Source organism: Manacus vitellinus, unplaced genomic scaffold (assembly GCF_001715985.3).
Source record: "Manacus vitellinus isolate BGI_N305 unplaced genomic scaffold, ASM171598v3 scaffold_6_pilon, whole genome shotgun sequence".
NCBI lineage: Eukaryota > Metazoa > Chordata > Aves > Passeriformes > Pipridae > Manacus > Manacus vitellinus.
In genome coordinates this window covers 18389890-18413586 of record NW_021940750.1, presented here as the reverse complement: position 1 = coordinate 18413586, position 23697 = coordinate 18389890, and the positions used below count along the sequence as shown (strand labels likewise).

The window sequence follows — 23697 nt, the reverse complement described above, 5'->3', positions numbered from 1 at the left end:
AAAAGGAAAAGGGAAAGGAAAAGAAAAAAGGAAAAGAAAAAAAGGAAAAGGAAAAGGAATAGGAAAAGGAATAGGAATAGGAAAAGGAAAAGGAAAAGGGAAAGGGAAAGGGAAAGGAAAAGGAGAAAGGAAAAGAAAAAAGGAAAAGGAAAAGGAAAAGGAAAAGGAAAAGGAAAAGGAAAAGGAAAAGGAAAAGGAAAAGGAAAAGGAAAAGGAAAAGGAAAAGGAAAATGAGGTCCAGTTAGTATGGGCAAATATGCTCCTTTGAAGGTGTAAGTTGAGTTCTGTCACTGGGGGAATAAAAATTATGCAACAATGTTATATAAGTAAAATACTTTCCTGATTTAATCATTGAAAAGTGCATTTTTAAATGAATAGCAATACATCCTTTTGCTATTCATATACATTTATTTTTCTTGCCAAATTGTTATATTATCTGAATAATTTGACATAGAGGGAAACAGCTTACAATTCCATTGTTATACAGATAATGCATTGTAACAGTATATGGAATATGTCTCAGGAAATTTAGGAATATACTGAAATTTAGTTTTCAATTTCATGAGACAGGAAATTCCAACTTTGTTGTTCATTGTTGCTTAAAGGACGAGATGCTTATCTCCCTCATGACAACAGTGCTCCTCCTTACACAAACTGTAGGCCTTGTGGTTTCCCATGAGCCTAACTGGCACAGTTCCTGATGAATTTGTGAATTGAATCAGCTTTCCAGAAGGGTTCAGTGGGCATCAGAACTATCACAGAGAAAGGATCAGGACCACACAGTGAAAAAGGAGTAGGAATAGGGGAGAAGAAATAGAGGGAGAAACCTCCCTGTTCTGTTTCAGGCGAACTCAGTTCAAATCATTGTGGAAGACCTAAAGCCAGAGGCATCAAACCATTTAAATTATGGGTATATTAATTTCTATTCTTCAAAGTATTCATTTATCAACTCTGCAATACTTAACTCAAATGTCTAAATACTTGGCCCAATTTGAATGAATAAAGAATTCTTGAAGTCCCTTGTTAATAAAATTGCACAATATTACAAAACTTGCTTGCTTTTAATGCCATGACAAATGATTGCATTTCAAAAGGCTGTTGATTTTCTGTGAAAAATGTAATTAGGGTTGAAATTTCATATTACAGCTTCAGCAGATATAGTAATTCATGGCTACTAAAAAGACCCTCATACTCCTTCATTCCAGCCTTATATTTAGCAAATTCAGCTCTTTAATTTGGCCAAAAACTAATTCAACAAGGAGAAGAAAATTGGGAAGGAAAAAACAAAAGAACAAACTGCCCAGCAACAAGTGTAATTGGAGAGGGAGGAATATGGAAGAAAGTGAACGGAGACCTCTTTCTCCAGGCAGATGTGTGAGTTTTTCAGTCAGTTCTGATAAATACCATGAGAAAAGTGGAACATGAAGTTCTGCCCTAGCTGTGAAGTAAACCTGTGTATGCAAATAGTTTTGCTGCCATATATGAAACTTGTTCCCGTAGTTAGATGATCTCACACAGGAGAGAGAAAGGATATACTTAACAAGAAGCTCAAGCTCCGGAATCATGACATCTGGAAATACAAAGGGAAAACACAAGTTGAATGCTTGTCACCTTGCCATACACCAGCCTGATGATCCTCTCTTGACTGTTGACAAGGACTAGATATTAGGACAGATGGCCTTCTGATCTTTTGTCTTCTCATACATAATACTGTGGAGGCTTTGTACATGAAACCGTTTCTTGATTGGCCACACCAAATTTTGAGATCAACTAGATGCATTAATGATGCCATTTCCACTTACTCACTTTGTAACCTTTGTAGAAACATATACAGCAGAAGCATTTAGAGCAGTTGAATAGAAAGGGCATGATCTTATTCTTGTCTTTTTGTGCTATTCTGACAGCTCAGAGGACATGGAAGAAAATTTTGGCACTGAAAAATTTTCTTAATGGATCAGAAGTCCTTAGGTGGTATGTGGTGTAGAGGTGCATTAATGACTCTGCTTCACCTGTTCCTCACAAACTCTTATATGGGAATAGATAATTCTGGAAAGAAGTTAATGGTCAGAATGTCTCTTACATTGCAGCTTTTTTTGGCTTCCAGTACAGACCCTTGTGACTAATAGGAATTCTGCGCCAATTAGAACAGAGTTGCGTTATGAGTGCTGGGGCTACAACAATTCCACTATTCTTGGCTAACCTGAGTGCAGTGGAACTACACGTGGCAGCTTTGAAAAGCTTGGCCCGTGGTCATTCTCCCATTTGATCACATTACTTAATGTAAACTTCAGTCTTGGGTGACAAATCATAAAACTGGTACAGCACAAGGCCAGTTCACGGGTGCTCTTGGAAGACACAATTTATGCAGTTGTACCAATTTCGATTGATGTGAACAAATATGCAGAAGCCTTTGGAAAAAGGCTATTTTGCTATCTGCAGACAAGTTAGCTTCTAAACAGACAGCTTTCTTGAAATACTGGTATGTGAATGCTTCCATATTTGAAAAATAAACCAGGACTTTTGTCCAGAGCATAATAAAACTCAGAATAAAGAGAAATTTGGTCAGCTAAAGTTTTGATGAGTCATATTTCAGAAAGCAAGGACAAATATGTTAGGAGAAAATGTCTTTTGAAGATACATCAATCAGAATTTTCAGTAAACTTTTCCGATTTCAAAATGATGAAGCTACTGCTTTGGAAGCTAGTGTGAAACTGCAGAAGGGATACAGATGAAAATGTCTTACCTTTTCATGTACTACAGCTTACAGACTTGTATTTGACATTGCTTCTGTTAAAGCTAAAGCTGTGCGCAAAAATATCTGAGGGACAGTTAATTTTGTTCCTTCCACTATGAAATAGTAACCTGGGGCAGTATGTCGGGACAGGTGAGTAAAAAGTAATATACCCTTGATTACAGCATTTTTAAATTCATTACACAAAGTCCTGTAGCTCAGAATAATTGGTTAAATACACCCAATATTGGTGGATAATTTGACATGACAATATGAGATTTTTTTGGAAGTTCAGTTCATATGTCTGTGACTTTAGATAGATGGCAAAATTGGAAATATTTCTAAGGGACAGTCAAATTTTACCTTTCCCTAAGCCACGGCCACAAGACTCTGCAGCACCCTTCATACTCCACTGAACATTGAAATGGGGCTGGAGTATTTTAGGTGCTCTCTTTTGACCATCTGCATGGGTTTGAGTTCATGACATGGAATATTTAAGCCAGGTTTTGTTAGGAGTTCAGTTTTTATAAATTTAAACTTTGGTATTTGTTGGAATTTTCTTCTGAATTAACCAACTTTTTTAATATTAATTTGTCCCACAGCAATCCACTTTGTCAAGCTGGAAGTTTCATTTAACTTTGTTTAACAGTGAAGATACTGTAGATGCACCTTCACAGTATGGATGATACTGTAGAAAAATGATCTGTAGTAATGGTGTATTATCTTGCTCTGTTTCTCAGGTATGGTCCATAATGTGGCTTAGTTCACACTCAGAAACTTCTGAGTGAGGCACATATTTCTGTGCTGGAGGGGTCAAAATTAAAGAATGTTTCATTGCAAGTTGTATAGTGGGAACATAATTAAAGGCAAAGTTTTGAATAAGTAATTTCACCATGGTTGCATTTCTTTTATCTGCAATATTCCCTTTACAACACGGGCCTATACATCTAAAATTGCCAGACTATCTATAGAAGAAATGTATTATGTGCTTAATAACTACTTAAAATTCTGGGGAGAGGGTAATCTTACTACTAATTTTTTTCTGTCCATATCTTTTATGATTGTGTGTTTTGGAGTATTAAATTTTCAGTCGTTTTCCCTTCTACACCAGTGTATTTTAGTACATTTCTTGTATGCTAAGCAAGTTAAGTACAAGTACTTAGGAGCAGACAATTTAATTGCACTTTCTGTTGTTATAAATACTTCTGTAATGGAAAAGAATTTCATTGACATTTTAATATGCTGTCACTTTAAGATACTACATGAAGTGTGAACAGAGCACAGGCACTTTTAACAGGTGTCTCTAATTGTTATTTTGTTTCTTAGAAATAGGCATAATGTAAACTTTGGCAAAACACGTAGATCCAAGGTGTTTGGATCCTGCAACATGCTAACCAGGCTTTCCTTTGGCTGGTTGGAAAACAAATTGGGGTGTGTAATTGATTTTATTTTTTTTTTTTTTTTTTTTTTTTTTGGTAAGTAAAGCTTTTATGTTTGCTTTGAGTTCAAACTCCATCTTTTTCTTGTTATTTTTTTTTTTTTTTGTCCCTTAGGAGGGATTGCAATATGGTCTTTTAGGAAAGGAGAAAAAAAAAAAAGAGTTCCGTGTATTCATTTATTTTAGCAAATAGGACATTTCTATTGCTTTCGGATTTTGCCAGTCTGTAACTGCAGAATTGTGGAAAAGGGTGAAAACCAGATCAATTACATTTTTTAAAAGTGTATTTTCGTTAGATTTTTCAAGTGCCTGTTATGCTCAAAGGGAGTTCAAGACCTGTCTTGTTCACAGAATATTTGAAAAACCCCTTAAAGAAACAGATCTATCCAGGAAAATGTCTGTACTGTTGGATGAAATGTCCTTACTTTAAAAAATGGCAAAAGCAGAGCAGCAACACGTGTACAGTCTTTTCAAATTTTCAGTGAGATTACCCCCAGTTCCAGAAGTTGATACAAAAATGTCTTTAAACAGACAAACAAAGAACCAAAACCAGAAAATGAACCTGGTAGCCGAAGTTAATACTGAATTTTGAAAAGAAAAAACCACCGGTTTTGTTGCATAGGAAATTAATTATGAACATGCGTCTTCTATAGAGTTTACTTAGTTAACAAGTTTTTATTATAAACACTTATTCTTTTCCAATTTGGCAGAAAGATAAGCTACATTAGTTCCTTAAAGTTACATACTTAACGATTTAGTGAACATTTCATGATCAAATGTTTCACTTCTTTTGCAGATACATTTAGATTGATTGCAGAAAATTATGGAAGTCTATTTATTAGTTAAGCTGTAGTTAGAGTAAAGGAATTCTGATCAATTTGTTAAGAATTGCCTCCAGCTGTGCTGGTTTCCGTCATGTAGTTAAACAGAAGCTCACCATAGTTTGATCTATTTGTCCTCATTTTCATGGTCACTGAAGTAAAGTACGATGGACTCAGCAGCAGTCACATGCTCCTTGAGTATTCAGGTGCTAATCCAGAGACTCAATTAAAAACTTCAAAGCCTTTGGGGAAATATTTATCTGAAATTAACTTAAATTAATGTGTGCAATAATTATATATTTAAATACTTATGAAGAAACCGTGTAATAAATTCTTAATTTCAAGATCAAATTGACGGAGGGAGCTCTGATCTGGAATAGAAAATAACCTCATCATCATAGCACGTAACTAAGAAGTGAGAGAACCAATTGAAATTCCTCCTTCCTGAATCACAAGTCTTGACCTTTCCAAAACCTACACAGGTGCCTTGACTTCTGCATCTCCATGGTATTCAAAACTCAGAAACTGCTCTAGGCAAAACTAAAAATATAAGATTCGAATAAGACGTTCCTCCAGCACGTTCACATGCGTGCATGATTCAACTAAAGACTGCATTGTAAAAAAGCAAGAACTGAATGTGTCTCTGCCAGATCCTATTGAGAGTACTGTAGCCACTAATACTCTGCCTCTCATTTCTTCAACAACTACAACTCCCCTTATCCAAATAATGAGATGGAAGCACATTTTTCTACCCACAGGAATAATAAAAAATAAAAAAATCTTTGTCAAATGGATCCATTCTTGAAATGATTGCCATATTTACATCTATGCTGCAGATGCAGAATCATGTGTAGTCAAGATACAGAATATTTTTAATTTTTAGCACTGTCTATGATGTATTCCTGCACCTTCATTTGTGTGGTATGTGTATAATAAACTGAAGTGCCAGAAATTGAACTGACACTTCAACCGTTGCCCTCAAGAGTGTAATTCCAAACTAGTATTCTAAATTAAGTTTTTTTGCTGGATCTCATTGTAAGTGTAGATATTCCAGAAGATCTACAATCTTCTGGAAGATTTTACTATTAGATTAGGGGTTTTTGCTTAAGAAAGCTTTCCTGTCTGGAAAGAGGAATCTTTCTCAGATGTTTTCTGCTCCTGCATTCCAGAGAATCTCTCCCTGGTATGAGAAAAGATAAGTTCTTATGGACATGTCTGAAGGCTGGAGTGGCCAGGGATGATAAAAGCCCTGAGAACAGGAGATGTGTCTTTTCCTAGGCCCAGTGCAGTTTTGTGCCATTATGTTCAGTGTTCTAGACTTTTGAAAATAAATTCTCCTAAGTCCTTTCACTCCCTAGTATTTTGGGGGTGCCTGCGTGCATTTGACCCTTATATCATTTTAGTTGAACTGTAGGGCAAAAAAAGCTGAATCAGTTTTACTTTTTCAAAAGATATTATTGCCCCTTGGGGTGCTGAATCTGGCCTGGTGACTGCAGATACTGACTATAGTTTTTGTTTGTTTCAGCATCACCTCTACACCCTTCAAACAGTAGAGTCCTGTTCTTCAGACCATTTCATATTCCTCTTCATTTCTTGACAAGTGTCAAAAGAAGAATCTCCTTCCATATTCCTCTGTTCAAATCTTCACTGTGCCATCCCAGGATCAAGACCTTTTGCACGAATCTGTGAAGTACACAGTTACTGCGGTAGAGTTCCTTTCACCTCTTCTGGTAGATTCTCAAGACAAAGCCTGACATATTTTCATAGTGCTCAGGTCAGTGGGTCCATGTGGCTTTAAATTGGGATACCTCATGATCATCAATGATGATCAGTGTTTATCCCAACAACAGAATTTTTCCTTTTCTTAGATCGTGGTGGAAAACAAAAAATCCATCTGCCTTACCAGACTACATGTTAGACTTGCATATAGTGTGCAATTCTTGGTCTTTCGTGGTTTGGAGTCATTTTCAGAACCATAAGAAAAAACAAGTATCTATCAGTAGTGAAAGTTTTGAAAATATTCTTATCTGCTTAGCATTCGTGGGTAGATCTGGGTATTTTGCATTTTCCTTCCCACTATAAAGCATATGCTTTTAGAAAATATTGTACTCAGAGCATGATTGAAGCTTGTGGGAGACAAGGTTTGAAAAGATGCTTGTAACAGCCAATTGTGCTGGTTTTGGCTGGGGTAGAGGTAATTTTCTTCACAGTGGCTAGTAGGGAGCTGTGTTTTGGATTCGTGCTGAACACAGGGTTGATAGCACAGAGATATTTTTGCTACGCAGTGCTTACACAGAGCCAAGGCCTTTTCTGCTTTTCATACTGCCATGCTGGCTAGGAAGTTGCTGTTGCATGGGAGGCTGGGAGGAGACACAGCCAGGACAGGTAACCCAAACTGAGCAAAGAGATATTTTATACCATATGACATCATGCTCAGTATATAAAGTGGGGAGTAGAAGGAGGAAAGTGGGGGATGTTTGGAGTGGTGATGTTTGTCTTCCCAAGTCATCGTTACATGTGATGGGAACCTGCTCTCCTGGAGGGGACTGAACACCTGTCTGTCCATGGGAAGCAGTGACTTAATTCCTTGGTTTGCTTTACTTTTTTGCAAAGCTTTTGCTTTCCCTATTATTTTCTCAAAATCTATTGTCCAGTAATGTAAACACATCCTTTGCAACTCTTTTAGTTCTTACATTAAATCTGAGGACTTTCTAAAATCAAAATTACTTTAAGATATTATTGATATATATCTTTGGAAAACCTAGCAGCTTAAATCCTGACTCCTGTTTCACAGTATTTTTGCTTTACCATCCTCTGGTCTAATGTGCCAGCCAATAAAGTCTTACCATTTGTGTAAAATCTGATAACAGATTTGTGTTTCTCTTTTCAGCTCATGAACCCTACTGTCTTAAACTAAAATAAAAATTAAAAAAAAAGAAAATGAAAAAAGAAATTAAACTAAGAGCAACTAAAGTAAAAAAATACAAATTAAAAAAAAAATTTGTTTACATATAGAACTAAATTTTCTGACATTCAAACCAAAAATTATTGCAAAGTTGCAGTCTCTCTGGATCAAGCACAGAGTAAACTAATATTGTAGATAAATAGTAGGTTGCACTTTCTCGTGAAGTTACTTTGAAATATTTTTTCCTTGCATTTAAACAAGTCTCCAGTCATTGCATATGTAAACTGCAGTACAGTGTTACAATATCTGAGCATTTTAATCTGATCTTTAAATATGATGTTATTGATGCAATTTGAAGTCCTTTAAAACAATGACAGGGAAGAGACGAGTGGAATGGCATTGCAGAAATAGACAAGCAATAGGTGAACTCATTTCAGTGTTTCACCATTGGCAAAAAGTTGTACCACGCATTACTGTGAAATGTTTTGGATGTGGGCTTCAACAGGTTTTGTGGGTCATAGGTAAGATTCTTCTTTCCCCTCCTCTCTCTTTCCCCTTCTCACTCCCTCTCCTCCTTCCACACAAGGCCAAAATTTAACCCAAGGTGGTTTCAGTCTATGACCGAGGCCACAGCACAGTGTGGTGCTGAGTGTGCAGAGACCCGGTTCTTTTCTTGGGCATAGATCTTCTACAGCACAACCCCTTCTTCCCTACTATCCCAGAACTCCTGCCTCTTGTTTTCCTGCTTAGATTCTCCCTTTATATTAGCACAATCTTATTGCAGTTTCCTTTTGCAGGAGCTGTAGACCTTCCTGAGCCAGTACAAGGCTTTTCTACCCTGATATTTTTCAGGAGGGAGGAGAGCCACCAGAAGTGTGGAGCAGTAAGACTATGCATGTGAAGTCAGCTCAGCTCTGACTTCTGACGATGGGGAAAAAGAGAGTGGGATGGTCAGAAGCAAAGCACAAAGGGGCCAAGCCATCTTCAGAGCAGACCCACAAAATTGAGAAAAAATGTTTTCTCCCCCTGGCGACTGGGTGCTTCTGAATTTGGTTTTTAATCAAATTGGCAGACTTGTTTTCAGTTTTTAATGAACTAAATTCAGTAATTTCATGTTTCATAGGTGTTTTTCTCAGATTAAGGAAAGTAAAAGACATATTGGCATCTAATTCTCTTGCATTTTTCATCAACAGTTTTGTTATTTAATCTCTCTTTTCCACAGTCTTAGATTTTCTCCACAATCTTAGGGTTTTCCCATGATCTTTTCCACAATCATAGGTTGTGGAGAAGTCCAAAGACTGTGTATGACACACCTTTGATTTTATTTTAACTACCTGTTCACGTACTCGTTTGTGGGTGCTCAAACAACTGAGGTGCTGAGTCTGCCACCTTTGAATTTCCTTCTATCCCTTGCCCCTACCCTAGACCTTCCTCTCCTTTCCTTGTCATCCTACAGAGTCTGGATTATATCACAAATCCAAAGATCACAACCTACCACAGGCATTGCAGTCCTGTGGGCAAAGAGAGCAGACCAAAGGGGCCTATTCAAATTTCACCATTGCTGCTCCTGTGGTGACCTCCACAAAATGTTGAGACACCTACAGCTATGCTGTGCCCTCTGCATATGGTTGTGGATCTGAGGACACTTGATAATAGTTTGTTGCCAAGTTTAAGTGACCTACTCTCAACTTTGAAAAGTTCTTGTATTTCCATTTGAAATATCTCTGATACTGTTGAAAATGCAAAGAGCCAACTAAGAGAACAGACCATTGACAAATGTGTACCTCTTCTTTAAGGGCACTTGCTAGAACCTTGACAGTGTATCAAAGGTAGACACCTCCATCTATAGTCAAGGGACAGAGAGGAACAATTATGCAGGACAAGTAATTCCGTTGGTCCTGGATACCCATGTTTGGATGGGGTGAATTGGACTTTGGAGATGCATGCCTCTGCACTGATTCTGCAGAGAGCCTAGTTGACTGACTTAAAATCAACACCTGAATAAAAGATGTCAGAATGTAAATAAGATGAATAATACTTAAAATGTATGCAAGGGTTCTGCTTTAGTGCATGTCTAATTCCAACATGACTGCTGCAGTTTAGGACAGATTCTGACTCAGCCTAAAGGCAGAGCCCTTCAGTGCCGCTGTAGTGTCTTGCCTCAGCTAGGCTTGCTAGGCACAGCTTAATCCCCACATTCACAATGGCAGATATGCCCTCTGCTTGAATGTTTGTAGTGCTTATCTGCATAGGCATTTGTGTGTCAGGCAACCAGAATTTTTATGCTATGTGAAGTAGCATGAATTGAGGACTATAACCCTCTTGTACTATTGATAAAGCCATGTCTGCACCTATACTATAAACTACTTAGTTGATACTTTCTATAAACTTACCCTTAACCAGTGGTTAGAAATTGTGCCAATGCCAAGCAGTAAAAAATTCACTGGCTATCTTGATATAGTAAGCACCATGAAAAAAACCTCATTGGATTTGTGCTGAGTCTGTGACGGAGCTACTTTTTCTCTCTCATACTGCCAGTGGGAAGGAGCTGATTAAGTACCTTTCTAGTAGATGCAATGACAAGGCTTTGTGAGCTGGATGATTCAGGAACATACTTATCCCTCCCTTGAGCAGGTAACTGAGATCATGGAATTCTGGAAACACCCTTTTTTGTTGTTGTTATGATTGCCACCCTTTGTAAACTGAAGAGAACCCAGGAATTTAATTTCTTCCTTGCCATTTAGATTGAGCATCTGTGGTTTTTTCATCCAAGGGATGCATAACACATGATTTACAGAGCTGCTGACTGCTGTAGTTGCAATTAAAATAGTACTGCTTGAACACTGAGTGCAAACAGACTGATAGTTTAATCAATCCGTTTTAAAACATATTAACTAAACCAGCAGTTTACTGTTCTTGTCAAACTCTAAACAACTATAAATCTTGTTTTCAAAAATCAACCAGAAAAAATGTAACACATTAAAAATTAGTTAGAAATGGTACACTCCCATAAGCTGTATAATAAACAGATCACAGCCCTATAGTAATAGTTCTGATTTCTGGCGTGTCACTGGAGAAGAACTCATGGGTTTTCCAAATGACCTGTGTCATAAATCATTGCATTCCCATTTACGCTGAGCACATGTATCTAATTTTTCAAGAGTGGCTTCTGAAATCCTGATGAATGGCTTTGGAATTGATTACTGGAATGTATGAAAAGTGGTGTCACAAATGCCTAATTGAGGAAAGGAAAAACAGGCTAAAAATACAGTCCAGTGATATCTGAATACAAAGTTGTAATACATTAGGTAACAAATGAATAACAGGAGATAAGCCTAAAACGTGACAGATGTGAGATCTGTCACACTTTTCTTTCAAACAGATAAATAAAATTATTATAAATTTTCAGTAGAGTTAAAACAATGTAAATGCACAAGCCAAGCATAAATCACACGTATTTTTTGGACGGTGCAAGCATCAATGTCTTGCTTGTCCAGTTTAATGTGTTCTCTGTGTGTTAGTATGTATATTTTTTAATATCGAATGCTTCATGTAAGAAAAAATTCAGACATCCCAAACCAGGAAATGTATTCAAACTTATTAATGAAACTCCAGAGACACATTCGGCTATTTGTATTTATATCCTATCCACTTCATTTATCTATGTGATCTTTTGAGAGTACATTTGTCTACCCTCCATCACACTCAAAATTGAATAAAAACTGTGTGTTCACTAAGCCCAAATTAACACTCCCTGGCTCTCCATGCCTCTCAGTAGACACTAAGGACATACTGTCCAACACAGTCTCATCTTCCAAGTGATATGTAAGAATATAGTTGGTGAATCCAATTTTTATTTCCTTTGTGTAAAAGACTGCAAATTATGTTACATGCTGAAAGATAATGTAGAATTTTTTATGTTTCACTCATTTCTAAAGATTTATCTCTGTCAGCAGCTGGAGCACATGGACTGAAGTTGAATGTGTTACATGATTGTAGCATGTAGATTCTGATTTGGTGTTGAAAGAAACTCCTTGGCAGATGAGTAATGAAATGAAACAGCAAACATGCCATCACCTAATAAAAACATCAGTTCATAAGAACCATTAACTACCTTTTCCCAAGACATCTCTTTTTAATTGATATATTTGAATTTGTCATGAGAAAACACATTCATGTTATTCTAATAATATATGCTGAACAGTGCTTATAGAATTTTTTTCAGGAAAATATTAGCCTTTGTCCAGTCTCTATTTGCAAGGTTCAAATTGACCAGCATTCATTAAACTTTATTGCTGAGGTTCACGAAACTTTCTTTGGATTAGAAAAGTATAACCTTCTCTCCCTATTTAGAAGGGTGTTGCAGCTTTTCATTAACCTGGAAACCTCCTATTTACATGGTTCACAGCCTGGTCTCAGCTCACTTGGAGGTAACAAAGGGTGTCGGGACAAGAGTGCAGCAGGGGGCTCATCCTCTAGGCCTGCCATCTGAATTTGATCAGGTCAACTGTTTTAACTCCTGCCTCATTAGGCAAAATAAAATGGAGATTATGGTGTGTGGAAGGATCACATTACAGACAGCAAGCTCTACCTCCTGACACTCTCTGTTGATTTTCCATTTTGACGAGACCTTGCTCTCTGTGTTTTCCATTCTGTATTACAGCAGGCTTTAAATTTTTTTGAAGACAAGATCATTTGTATCCCCTGGCACTTCAGAGCTTAGCCAAAAAGGAGTGAAGTAATAAGTGAAGACACATTAGTCTCAGAGGCAGTTTACCTACTGGAGAGATGTCACTGTGCAGTATGGGCTTAATGCTGATAGACACATTAATTCAGCTTGTCAAGCAATGCCTAGCTCTTCTCTTTTCAAAGTTTAAGTTAGCTGTGAATTTGAAAAAATCTGACACAAAAATGTTCACAAGGTAGATTATTACCACCTGGCATAAAGGATTGAATATTTCATTTTCATTACTTACAATTTACATGTTAATTCTATTCAGTTTCTCTTTAGTCACTGGGTTTAGTGTTTATATAAAATTGTAAAATTGTTTAGAGTTAAGTGTGCCTGTTGGATTATAGTGCCTGTTAGACTGGAGATGAGTATCAATCATTGAAGATTCATCTCCTAATGAGAGTCTTTGTCACCTGGTTGTCAAATAAAAAGCATCTTCCTGCTGATCTCATCTGTATGTGCCACATATTAATAGAAAGTCCTCAGTATATCAGTTTGGCCAGCTGACAACTAGTGGCAGATCTCTTATGAGTAAGATAGTTACAGTTCTTATCCATCACATCTAATTCAGCTTCAGTGATAAAAGCAGGTGATAGTAATCAGGTATATGTCTTTCTTTTACTCCACTTTTTGGTAGGATTTTCTTTAACTTCTTCCTCCATAGGCACAGTCACTGAAAATTAAATAGAAATATCAAAATTAGAAATAAATTTTCAATATTTTTGTAATTATTCCTTTATAAATCAAGAGTTAGCCAGAAGTACAGACAATAAAATGCTGTCAAAAGACAAAGCTCCCCTCAGGGAAGGGGGGAAAGAGGCAACAAGTAATATGCGACAGATGTGAATGTAAATTGTTTAATGCAAAGTAGAATGTGCACTGTTCTATCGTTAGAAGTGTAGCATGAAATTGGTTTAAGCTGACCTAAGATTTTTTATTCAAGGAATGGCCAACTGAGAAATGTACACTATTGTTACATCCTAAGTGAACTTAATGTGTCTGAATTTATAGCCAGTAGCTTTCAGGAAACTGTAAGTTGCACAATCCATAGCAATGTGTCTCTTCACCAACAAGGGCCACATGACTACATTTAACTCCTTCTGCATATTAAACACCAACTTCAACACCCTTATTCCTGATGCAGCCTGATTCATTTGCAGACTAACATGTATCCTGTGAACTTAAGGAGAAAGAGATCTTAAAAAATCAACTTCTTGTTGAACATTTCTATATGTCTGCCTTAAGAATTGTGTCTTTTGGGAATGCCTCAAGTTGAAAGATTTCTCTAAGAAGTTTCACAGAATGAACCTGCCGCTTCCAAAAACAAACTACCCAGAGGCAGAGAACATGATTTTCATTAAGCACTTACTCACTGAAAATGATGAAAAGGTTTTTATTAAAGAACATATCATGAAGTATGTGCATAAATCATTGCAGATCCTTGCGGCCCAGATAATTTCATTTATGTCTGTTTCCAGCCTACCATTTCTTCTTACTTTTTTTTTAGTTTCTAGGTCCAAAAATCTGTCTTTTTTTTATTTTTATGTCCACCTTACAGTAGTGGCTGCCTTTTTCCACCAAATCTGTTCCCTCTGTGTCTCTTTTTTATCCTTTTGAACAACCTGTCCCAGGTTTTTCCTCTCCATTTCCACTTCATTTGCCAGCGGTTCTTTACTTGTTCTGTTTCCTCTTGACCCCCTTAGATGGGGGGATCTGAGATTGATACATGCTGAGACAGAGAGATACATACCATGTCATGATATGCCTCTCAGATATTATGCTGAATGTGGTATTTATGGGATCCTATGGTAGAAAACAGAACAAAATGCATCAGGAAAATGAAATTACTTAAAGCGAAGCTGTGATTTTCGTGTGAATTGTGTACATCCACCCAAGAGCAGCTTTGAATTCATCATGAAAAATAAAGCAATCTGGGTTAATAGCAGAAATTGGTCATAGAGGGTGGAGGTATGTGTTTGTTTTTTCTCTACTACATAAACATCGTAAATATTTGCATCAGCAAAACAGAGAGTCTGCGACACGCAGTGATCTTCTTAAGATGGCTTTTACCATCAGAGCAACCATTCACCAAATTGCATCCTAAGTGGGAAATATATGTTAGCAATCCTTGAGTATCTTCGCAGTACTAAGCCCACCTGAACCCTAGTAGTCTGGTCTGCAGCACCTCCAACCCTGGAGCGTTGAGGGCTCTGCCCATAGGACTCATTACACTGTCCAAGTATTCCTTTAGCATAAGGGCATGCTTTGTTGTAATTCTAAGAGGTTTTTGTCCTTCTTTAATAATAATTTTGGTCAAACTTCTGGTCTTACTGTTGAATGCAGAGCTGACTCAGCTGTATGGGTAAGTGAAGAGAGCAGCTGACTAGCCTGATAGGATTCCAAGGAGTCAGAATGGCAAATTCTAAAACACGAAATGTTTATTACTCTGTATTATAAGCCTCCTAATACAGTGGTATTTTCTCTCCAGTTAGAAAGTTAAGAGGGAAGTGCAGCAAATACATATATTATCTTATACTGTAGGCAGTAACAAAATTATACTGATACATTGCAAGAGCACAATGGTGAAATTCCTCTTTCTGTGTTTTGGTCATACAAGAACAATACCAGCCATGCAGTAGGTCCGAGTCATCTGGCATAGCTCACCATGACTCATGATGGCATTCTGTAACCAGAGGGAGAGCACAGCACACTTGCTTGCAGAAATAGGAGCAAAGATACAAAACTGGACACTTTTCCAACATCATAAGCTCACACCTTTGGAGTCCAGGAACAATTTGTCAGGTGATGTTTCCTCAGAGTGCTTAAGGGAACATTAGCAAAGATTTGTGCCCAGGCTGTTTGACAAGACAAATAAAAATAAAAATTGTCAATGCCTTTTGTAATCCAGTATAAATAAATCTCTGAGTATTTTAGTATAGGTGATTAGCATGTGGTGATTAGAAATTATGTGGTGCCATACCCTGGAGATAGTTGGTCTCAAAAAGGCTTTGGCTTCAAAGGAGGTGGGAAAGTAATAGGGTACAAAAACATGCTTTCTGTGGTTGTGCTTGATTGCTCTGAAAGATACAGAGGGGCAACTGTGTTACTAGAACCCTTTTTAGGGTTCTCTTTCTCTACAGGAGGCATTAGCAGTAATGTTATCATCTCTAAAATTCAAGGAATGCTGTTCTAAGCTGATTTGCATTAAAAAGAGAAGGTTCAGAGCTTAGACTTCTTTCTTGCCTTTCTGTTTGTATGGTAGGATATAAATAAGGAATCCAGTTCATGATGTCAGATTTCTACTTTAATCTTGTAATATTATGCAATTTCACTACCAGTGCATGCCAGCACAGCACATCATGGATTGTCTAGAAACTGAAATGATTTTTACTAGTAAAAGTTTCAAGTTTTTCACAAAAAGAAAGGATGAAAGCATCCAACACAGAAAACATCTATATTTTCATCATAGATATTCTAACTGACTTTAGGCATAAAATCATTATTGGAACTTCTAGTCTAATATGCACACAATTAATTATGTGTTTAAGCTCTTTAGTAAATCCACTGTTAACAGTGAAACCAAGCCATTAACATCTTTGCTTGGGTTGTCTTAGGCTATTTGCGGTAGATTAATATGCCCTAAAATTTATTCTGATTCTGTTACATTTAATTCCATTGTCCACATCTCTCTAGAAACTATTTTAGACTGTATCAGCTGATACTCTTAAAAGAGATTTTGTCTGGGTCTTGGAGAGATCTGACATAAAATGTCTTACATTCTCACTTCAGGAGGTCTGAATCTTTCAACCAAATTTAATAGCTATTTATACCTTGAGAAGATCTTATCTAATGTACTATTGGTTCAGGGTCATTCGCAGCCTTGCATTATATTGAAACATGGACAAAGAGTGTAATTTGTTAATGTCATGAAGGATGAAGTTGGTTAGAAAGGGAAGTGTACACGATTTATAATAACACAAGTGTTTCCTTGCTAATCCCTTGTCAGGTTCATTATCTGTAGCGCCCCAGGCAATAGTTGGCCTATCATGAGAGTGAAATTTAACCCACAGCATGAAATTAATCCTCAAAGACTTTTGTCTACCCTTTCTAGAAATAATAAATTCAAAGCGATTTTATAAATCTCCTCTCTAACTTTATGCAGAGGTGTTAAATTGGTATCTAAACTCTATGGCATATGTCAATCTATTGATTTATGTCTGTTTAACTAACATGCAAGTGTATATCAAACATAATAAGGAGTTTGAAGAATTAGTGATTTGTCCATTGTTTCTTCCTTTTTTTCTTTCATAATACAGAAAATTCTATTCCTTGTAATTACAGGGAAGACAAGTATATGTATGCATGCATGTATAAAATCATTTAAATCATCATATCTGCCTTTCCTAGAGTTTCTGGGTTTATATATGAAGTAGCTTGTTGGGGTTTTTCACACCCTGACTTCTGTTTTAAAGCTTCTTAGCAGTCTAATGAGGACTTGTTTCAGGTAAACAAATGATTTTTTAGTAGAGTTTTGCAAAGTACATCTTGAATCAGCTGCGTAAATACCGTGTAAATCAGTTGGGTTTTTTCAGAAAGAGATTTCTTTTTCTTGTGTATGCAAAGTTCACTTTGAGGAGAAAAGAAGTCAAGGATTTATTACTGATTGATTCAGTCTCTTCAGCATTTTTTGAATATGATTCCTCACTCATAGCTGCTCATCTACTCTGAGCTCATCAACTCCTATAGGCTGAGTTTTGGTGCTCATCTTGAGAATTTTTCTCCTTCCGAAGGCAGCAAGTGCTATTTAATAAATGTTTGAAATTGACAGTACCATCTATGTTGAAGAGCTTCTTCAATATATTAATTGAAACTTCACACAGTCATAGCCCTCGGGACAGAAACCTAATGACAAGAAATTAAGCAGGTCAAGTGATTCTTGGTACACAGGCCTGATCCTGGGCAGGAATTTTGCAGGCTACTTAGAGGGCATTAAATGGGTAGATCTGGAAATACATTACTCTTCTGATCATCCCTCTTATTCTTCAGATATAAATTTTATCAGTTGTTCTAGACATGGAACCGTTCTCCCTGCACATATTCCTTAGAAGAAAATTAGTTCCTCTAGTCATACCATATTTCCTCTGTGTATTTTAGGAAAGCTATTTCTGTGCACACATATACTCTAGTGGTGAGAAGGAAAACAGCAGTTACTGATGTTAAACAGAACAGTGAGCAGAGGAGTATCTTTGATCCTAAAAAAGTCTTTACACTTTAGAAATGCCACATGATATTAGAGATGAGATGTGGTATAAGTCTAGGAAACCTCTGAAAACTATATACTGTAATGTTTATTGCCTAGGGTAGAAAGTCCTACAGAAGTATCTCATGTAAAGTTAAAAGGTCTTTTTCTTATGTATTTTTAAGTTGCTTATATTATTAATGGGAGCTGATGGATTTAAGGATTATAATTTGATACCATAGGGTACAGTAAATGAATACTATATAGTAATTCAGATATAATTTATATCACATTAATACTATCTATTGAATGCAGTAATAGAGAAATGTGCAGAGTTGCAGTGCTTGTTTATAGGTTTTAGAGATGACAAGAAAGGAGCAGATGCAATGATATATTGCCCATATTTTGACCAATGTGTGCCTTGAGATGTTTAATCTGCTCAATATATTTTCTTCATCACCACACTCTTTTCTGTTCCACCTATTTTCACAGTTTCACTCACTCTCTATACATCCATCCATCAGTCATTCCCCTGTGATTGACTTTCTCTATTTGCCCTTTTCCCAGACCACAGGTTCATAGTCAAAACTTCTTGCAATAAAAACAGTAGTGTTTGTCAACTCTGAGACTGGGGTTTCTGCTACCAGTTCCAGTGACAAGTTGGCATCTTGTGACCTCTAATAAATGACCTCTAATAAATTGGCGGGTGATACATCTCTTAGCTGTTAGGCTGGCTGGCTGCATTTTCAAGAGGGTCTTGAAACAGAAAAAGGCTTAAATCTCTCCCCTGCATGTAATAAAATTGGAGATTCCTTTCTGCAGACCTTTAAGGTCAGCTTTATTCTTGGAAGAGTTTCAGAACACAAGTTGGACAAACTGTAGATTTTTAACAAGGATAATACCAATGTACTCCGCAACATTTAGGTACAGTAGGTCCTTCTCATACTTGAGACTGGGCAGCTTTCGGGCTCCATAGCAGGGAAAGTTGGATCCTGCAGATCCTTGCATTCCTATTTATGTGCACAAACATAATGCTTTGTGCTTTATTGCACAAAGATTAGACCCAAAATAAAGCAGCTAAACCTACTGCCAGTGTTACATCACATAGAAAACCACTGTACAGCTAGATCTTTGAAAGAATCACAGCATAACTCAGGAAGAAGATAAATTATGCTGTTCTTCTTCCAAAGAGCTAGCCTTATAGTTGCCTCTCCCATTAGCTAGCATATGTGCTAAGAAAAGTAGGGAGAGAGGAGGCATGCCTGCATGTTGTACACTTAGGGTTTTATTTATTGCACTCTTACTCAGTTTGGCATTAGACAAGGCATAGCAATTTGCCAACAAAGGCATAATCCTACTTGTTATATATAATAATATATATAGTAATTACCCATTAATTCTGTGTAAGCGTGCAGAAGCATGTTTTTCCAAAAGTCATTTTTCAACAAGCCTTTTTTATGTATCAGTAGGCATTCAACAATTCAGTAATTCAGCTACTTTTATCTCTGAATCCGTGTAGCGCTATGAAGACTTGACCAAGCGAATGTATGGAAGAGGTACTGAACATAGTAAGGAAACAAAACACTAGTCCCTATAGCAGAGAAATACTACATGGATAACATCCAAACTGACTTTTTCCTATTTTGCAGTCCTAGGGCTCAATATCTGAGTCATGTCAGCCATGTTAGCGTAGTCTGCCTGCCTGCCTGCCTGCCTGCCTGCCTGGAGAAGAATGTGAGCAAAGTGCCTTTAAACAACTTCTGTGACTGTACAAAATGAAAGGAGCTTTTCTAGCTTCCCACTGGTGGTTAGTGAAACAGTTTGTTTTCTGAGGTAGACATCACTGTAACAGAACTGGATGATACTTACCAGATTTGAATATTTTTATGAACTCAAAAGGAATAATTTACCACTTCATTTTGGAAAAATAATTCTCAAAAGGCAAAAGGCTGCAAACAAGGAGTAAAATCTGCTGAAAAGTATATCCTCCAGACTACTGCAATGACTGCTACCCACAAACACTTTGCTGAAATCCCCTGTATTTTTCAAAAGTTGCCTTGTTTTGTACCTTTAAAATTATCAGCACTTGGAAAAGTCTTGTTAAATCTGAAAGAATTCCTGTTTCCCTTTAGACTTAACAATGTTTCAGATACTGATTAAAAAGGGAACTCTCCCTTTATTCTGAAGTCAGTAAGAAATATTATGGAAAATTGTGTTAACTCTTGCAAATCCCTCTACAACTATAAAAGTACAAATGAGATCGTCCCTGCTGTTTCAGTCAGGCCTATGAACCTCAGAGCAATAGGATATTTATAAGAAAATTCCAGACATAGCAGTGGTGCTGTGATCCATATGACCCAAAGTTTCCAGTCTTTGTCTATCCTCCTGTCTTTAAGGAAAAACAGAGGGGCATAAAATGAAAACTTGGAAGATCACAAATCATTGTTATGACTCATTATAATGAACGATTTGTGCATTGCTTTATGGAGTAGTTAGGTTGCATTAGGGGGAAAAAAACTAATGTTCGTTTTTAATTTGCACCACTTTATGCCAATTTCCAAGCAACTGTCTTTCCTGAAGCAACAACGATCTTTTTTCCACACCATCCTGGGTAACGAGTGAGTTTTTTCAGCTGGGAGAGTGTGTTGTGATAAAAAGGTCCAGCCTTGCAAGGCTGTTGTCAAGAGTCTGTTAGTGCTTCTCTTACAGCATTAAGTCTTATTTTCTAGTGTTTAAAACTGGGATGTCAAGTACTTGTAGTTGATTCTGCCTGTTTGGGTCTGTGAAAAAGAAGTATCCTGACAGCTTTGTAGCAACAACTGTGATTCACAGTTTTGAATACTCAAAATTATTCTTCTGACCTCAGTGAACAACCTGCATTGTATAGTCTTCTGAGTTTTGTTTAGCATTAGTTTTTGTTTTTAACTGTTAATAGTATGAATTATTAGAAAAATAAAAATCGATCTAATGAAGTCTGAAAATATCTGCTGTTTTTCCACTACACTGAATTTGTGATAACTGATTTCCTTTATTTTTGTGTTACCTTCATACGGTGAATTATAAGGTATATTCACAGACGTCAAAGGTTTCTCATCACTTAGTAGGATAAATTTTAGTGTTACATTAAAATTTACTGAATGTGTATTTATGTATTATTATAAGAGACACTGGCAAGCAACAATATGAACACATAGCAAATGTTCCTTAAGGTTAAGGGATTAAGTTTTGGTTATGCTTTTTACAAAAGGAAGTGCACGATTTCTGATAAACAGTATGGCAGAATGCAAGTGTTCCAATATTACTGGTTTTACTGTAAGTCACCACAGCAGTGAAAGTCATAGTGCGTCAGAGGAAATTTCATCCTTAACTTGCCTTGTTGTGTCCTACTGTATGTTAAGAATTGCTGAGATCACTCAGCACTGGCTGATAATGGATTTCATATAAGCTGTTATATCAGGACACAGCTGGGTGGGTAAGAGTTGAGTTTCAGTCTCTAACTCAGAATTGCCATGTTTTGCTAGTTTAAGGGTGTACATTTTCTGTCACTTAGCCATAAAATTTAATAGGAAAAAAGTAATCTTTACATGGAAGCAGCATATGCATAGTAGGTGATGTCTGTGTTATGTGTATTGGCTATTAAGCTTTTGAAATGGTTTGTCTGTTAATGAGAAAGGGTGAGTGAGTTGATGTTTTCAAATGCAGGGTATTTAGCTGTATTTCTCAAAAGAGTAAGTCTGGTTGCATCCTTTCCAGTATTTTAAAAATCTCAGCCATATTAATGAAATTGTTTCCCTTTCAAATATTTTCCAGCACACGGAGGTTGGGTGAACACAAAAAACTAACACTTCTTTCAGCAACTCACAATTTGGCTATTTTCCACTGAAAGTGAATTTGGATTTCTTTGTTTGACTATTTCTTTCCTTTGGGAGAAAAGATATTTTTAGTTGTCTTTTCTACTTTGACCATAAGGAGCAAGTGTAACATACATTTCGCTGTGATTGGAAAATTTTCGGTGCTAAATCATTTTAATCCAAAAAAAAAATCAGAATAAACTAAGATGTGATGGGACTGATCTCATCAAAGAACTTAAATGCTAATGAATACTGAAAAGTATTGAACAACCCACCAAAAAAATCTTCCCCGTATATCTTCATGCCAGAAGGCTGTAACAATTTTTCTGCCTCCTCAGAAGGAGAAGTGCTGTGTGATTTTCATAAGGGACACTGAAATAAAAGGTTTGTTGAAAAAAACTGTGCAGAAGTACTTGGCCCTTTCTATAAGAACTGTTGAGGAAGAAAATTTGCTTTTCCAGTGGCATATAGATCTTAATTACATTTGTCTAAACTGGAAGAGTTTTAGAGCAATGCTTACTGTTTATATTTCAAGTATTGTCCAGTAATGACCAGTAGTAAGTGTTCATTTGAAACCTTTCTGTGGCTTATCAGATATGTGTTTTATTTTACAAAGCTGTGTTACGATTTGCCTTTGCATCTTTTTGGAGTGATAGAGAATACTCTTACTTTTTAAAGGCAGCAGAATTATTCCTTTAATCTGATATCACTTAACCGATAGATGAAATGTTCATACGTACATTTAAATTTTTCAAAGACTCTAATTTGCAGAGAGTCAGTAAGGGAGTCATAGGTCACAGTAATGTCACAGGACACAAGAATGGTAAGAGGTCAAGAGAGGATATGCACTTTTGTAATAGAAATTAAACTGAGATAAAAAAACTGGACAGTTTTAAGCAGGCACATGTTGCACACTGAAATCAGCCAAACCACATTCTCATTTTTCCATGAATCGAGACTGGATACTGGGGCCATAATATCATATCATCATATCATATCATATCATATCTGATTTTCTATGAAATCTCTTTTATTCATTAGTTTTTATTCCTCTTCACTTTGTCTGTTGTTTCTCTAAAAGTTGTTTTGAGGGAAAACATAGAAGACTTTATCCAAAACAAATGAAAACCAGATTTCTTCTGTTGATGTGTTAGGCCACGGGTAACTATCCATACTTAAAATCATAAAAATAGCTTCATCATCTCTGACAATACAAAATTATTCCTTGTGGTACTGTTTTCAATGATTTGTCCAGTTTAGACAAGGGGCAAAAAAGATTTTCTGGGTTGGTTTTTACTTGAGAAATAGAGATTACAAAAGTTTCAGAAACAAACTGTCACTGTAAAAACCAAAATGCTGTTTTTAACCGTTAGTGGTTTCTTCAGATTCTTTCATCAGTGTAACTAAGTGTATCATACACAAGAAGACGTAGACAGAAAACACAAGCAGTGTTTAAATTTGCCTGTTGCTTTTACAGTTGGCGCGTCCTAGCTGATCACATGTATTGCACAATCCTTCACACAAGATATTAAGTGATTTTAGCTTCCCTTTGTGATCACTGCTGTCATCTTATGCTGTGCTCAGAACTTGTATCCAGACAGCCAAAGCAAAGCTTCGGTGACAGAATTGTACCTTGGACATATCCACAACACTAGCAGAGAGCCAGTGGAGTTGTTCCTGCCTTGGCAGACTTATAGATAGGTTTTTCACACAGAATAACATCAGAGCAATTTCTAAAAGATGATAAAAACATGTGCTGTTTGCAAGTCCTTAACTGTGAGGAAAGGCTGATATTTTGTGAGGAGCTTGTAGAAGCCCACAGCTGCCAGTTGTATCTGGGACCTCCGAAACACAAGAGTATTATAGGATTTGCAGGCTGGGGTTGAAGACAGGCAACTCTTACTCTGTGTGTGCAGTAGGTGGGGAGGACACCAGCTTGGAGCCTCAATCCATACTTTCACCTTGAAGTGAAACATGCTT

The 23697-nt window shown here is 36.8% G+C and overlaps 1 protein-coding gene across 2 annotated transcripts in view; it reads left to right on the top strand.

Annotated features, from left to right (window-relative positions):
• The window catches only part of SLC25A21 (solute carrier family 25 member 21), a 212907-nt gene that overhangs the window by 118889 nt on the left and 70321 nt on the right, over nucleotides 1-23697 (top strand). Inside the window, exon 1 of one of the 2 annotated variants that reach the window (XM_018082998.1) lies at nucleotides 19567-19600. The exons of the other annotated variant lie outside the window; for it this stretch is intronic. Coding sequence (XP_017938487.1) covers nucleotides 19599-19600 — 2 coding nt within the window. The 5' untranslated portion in view covers nucleotides 19567-19598. Of the gene's footprint in view, nucleotides 1-19566; nucleotides 19601-23697 lie in introns of those variants that run through there. 2 annotated transcript variants of the gene reach the window in all.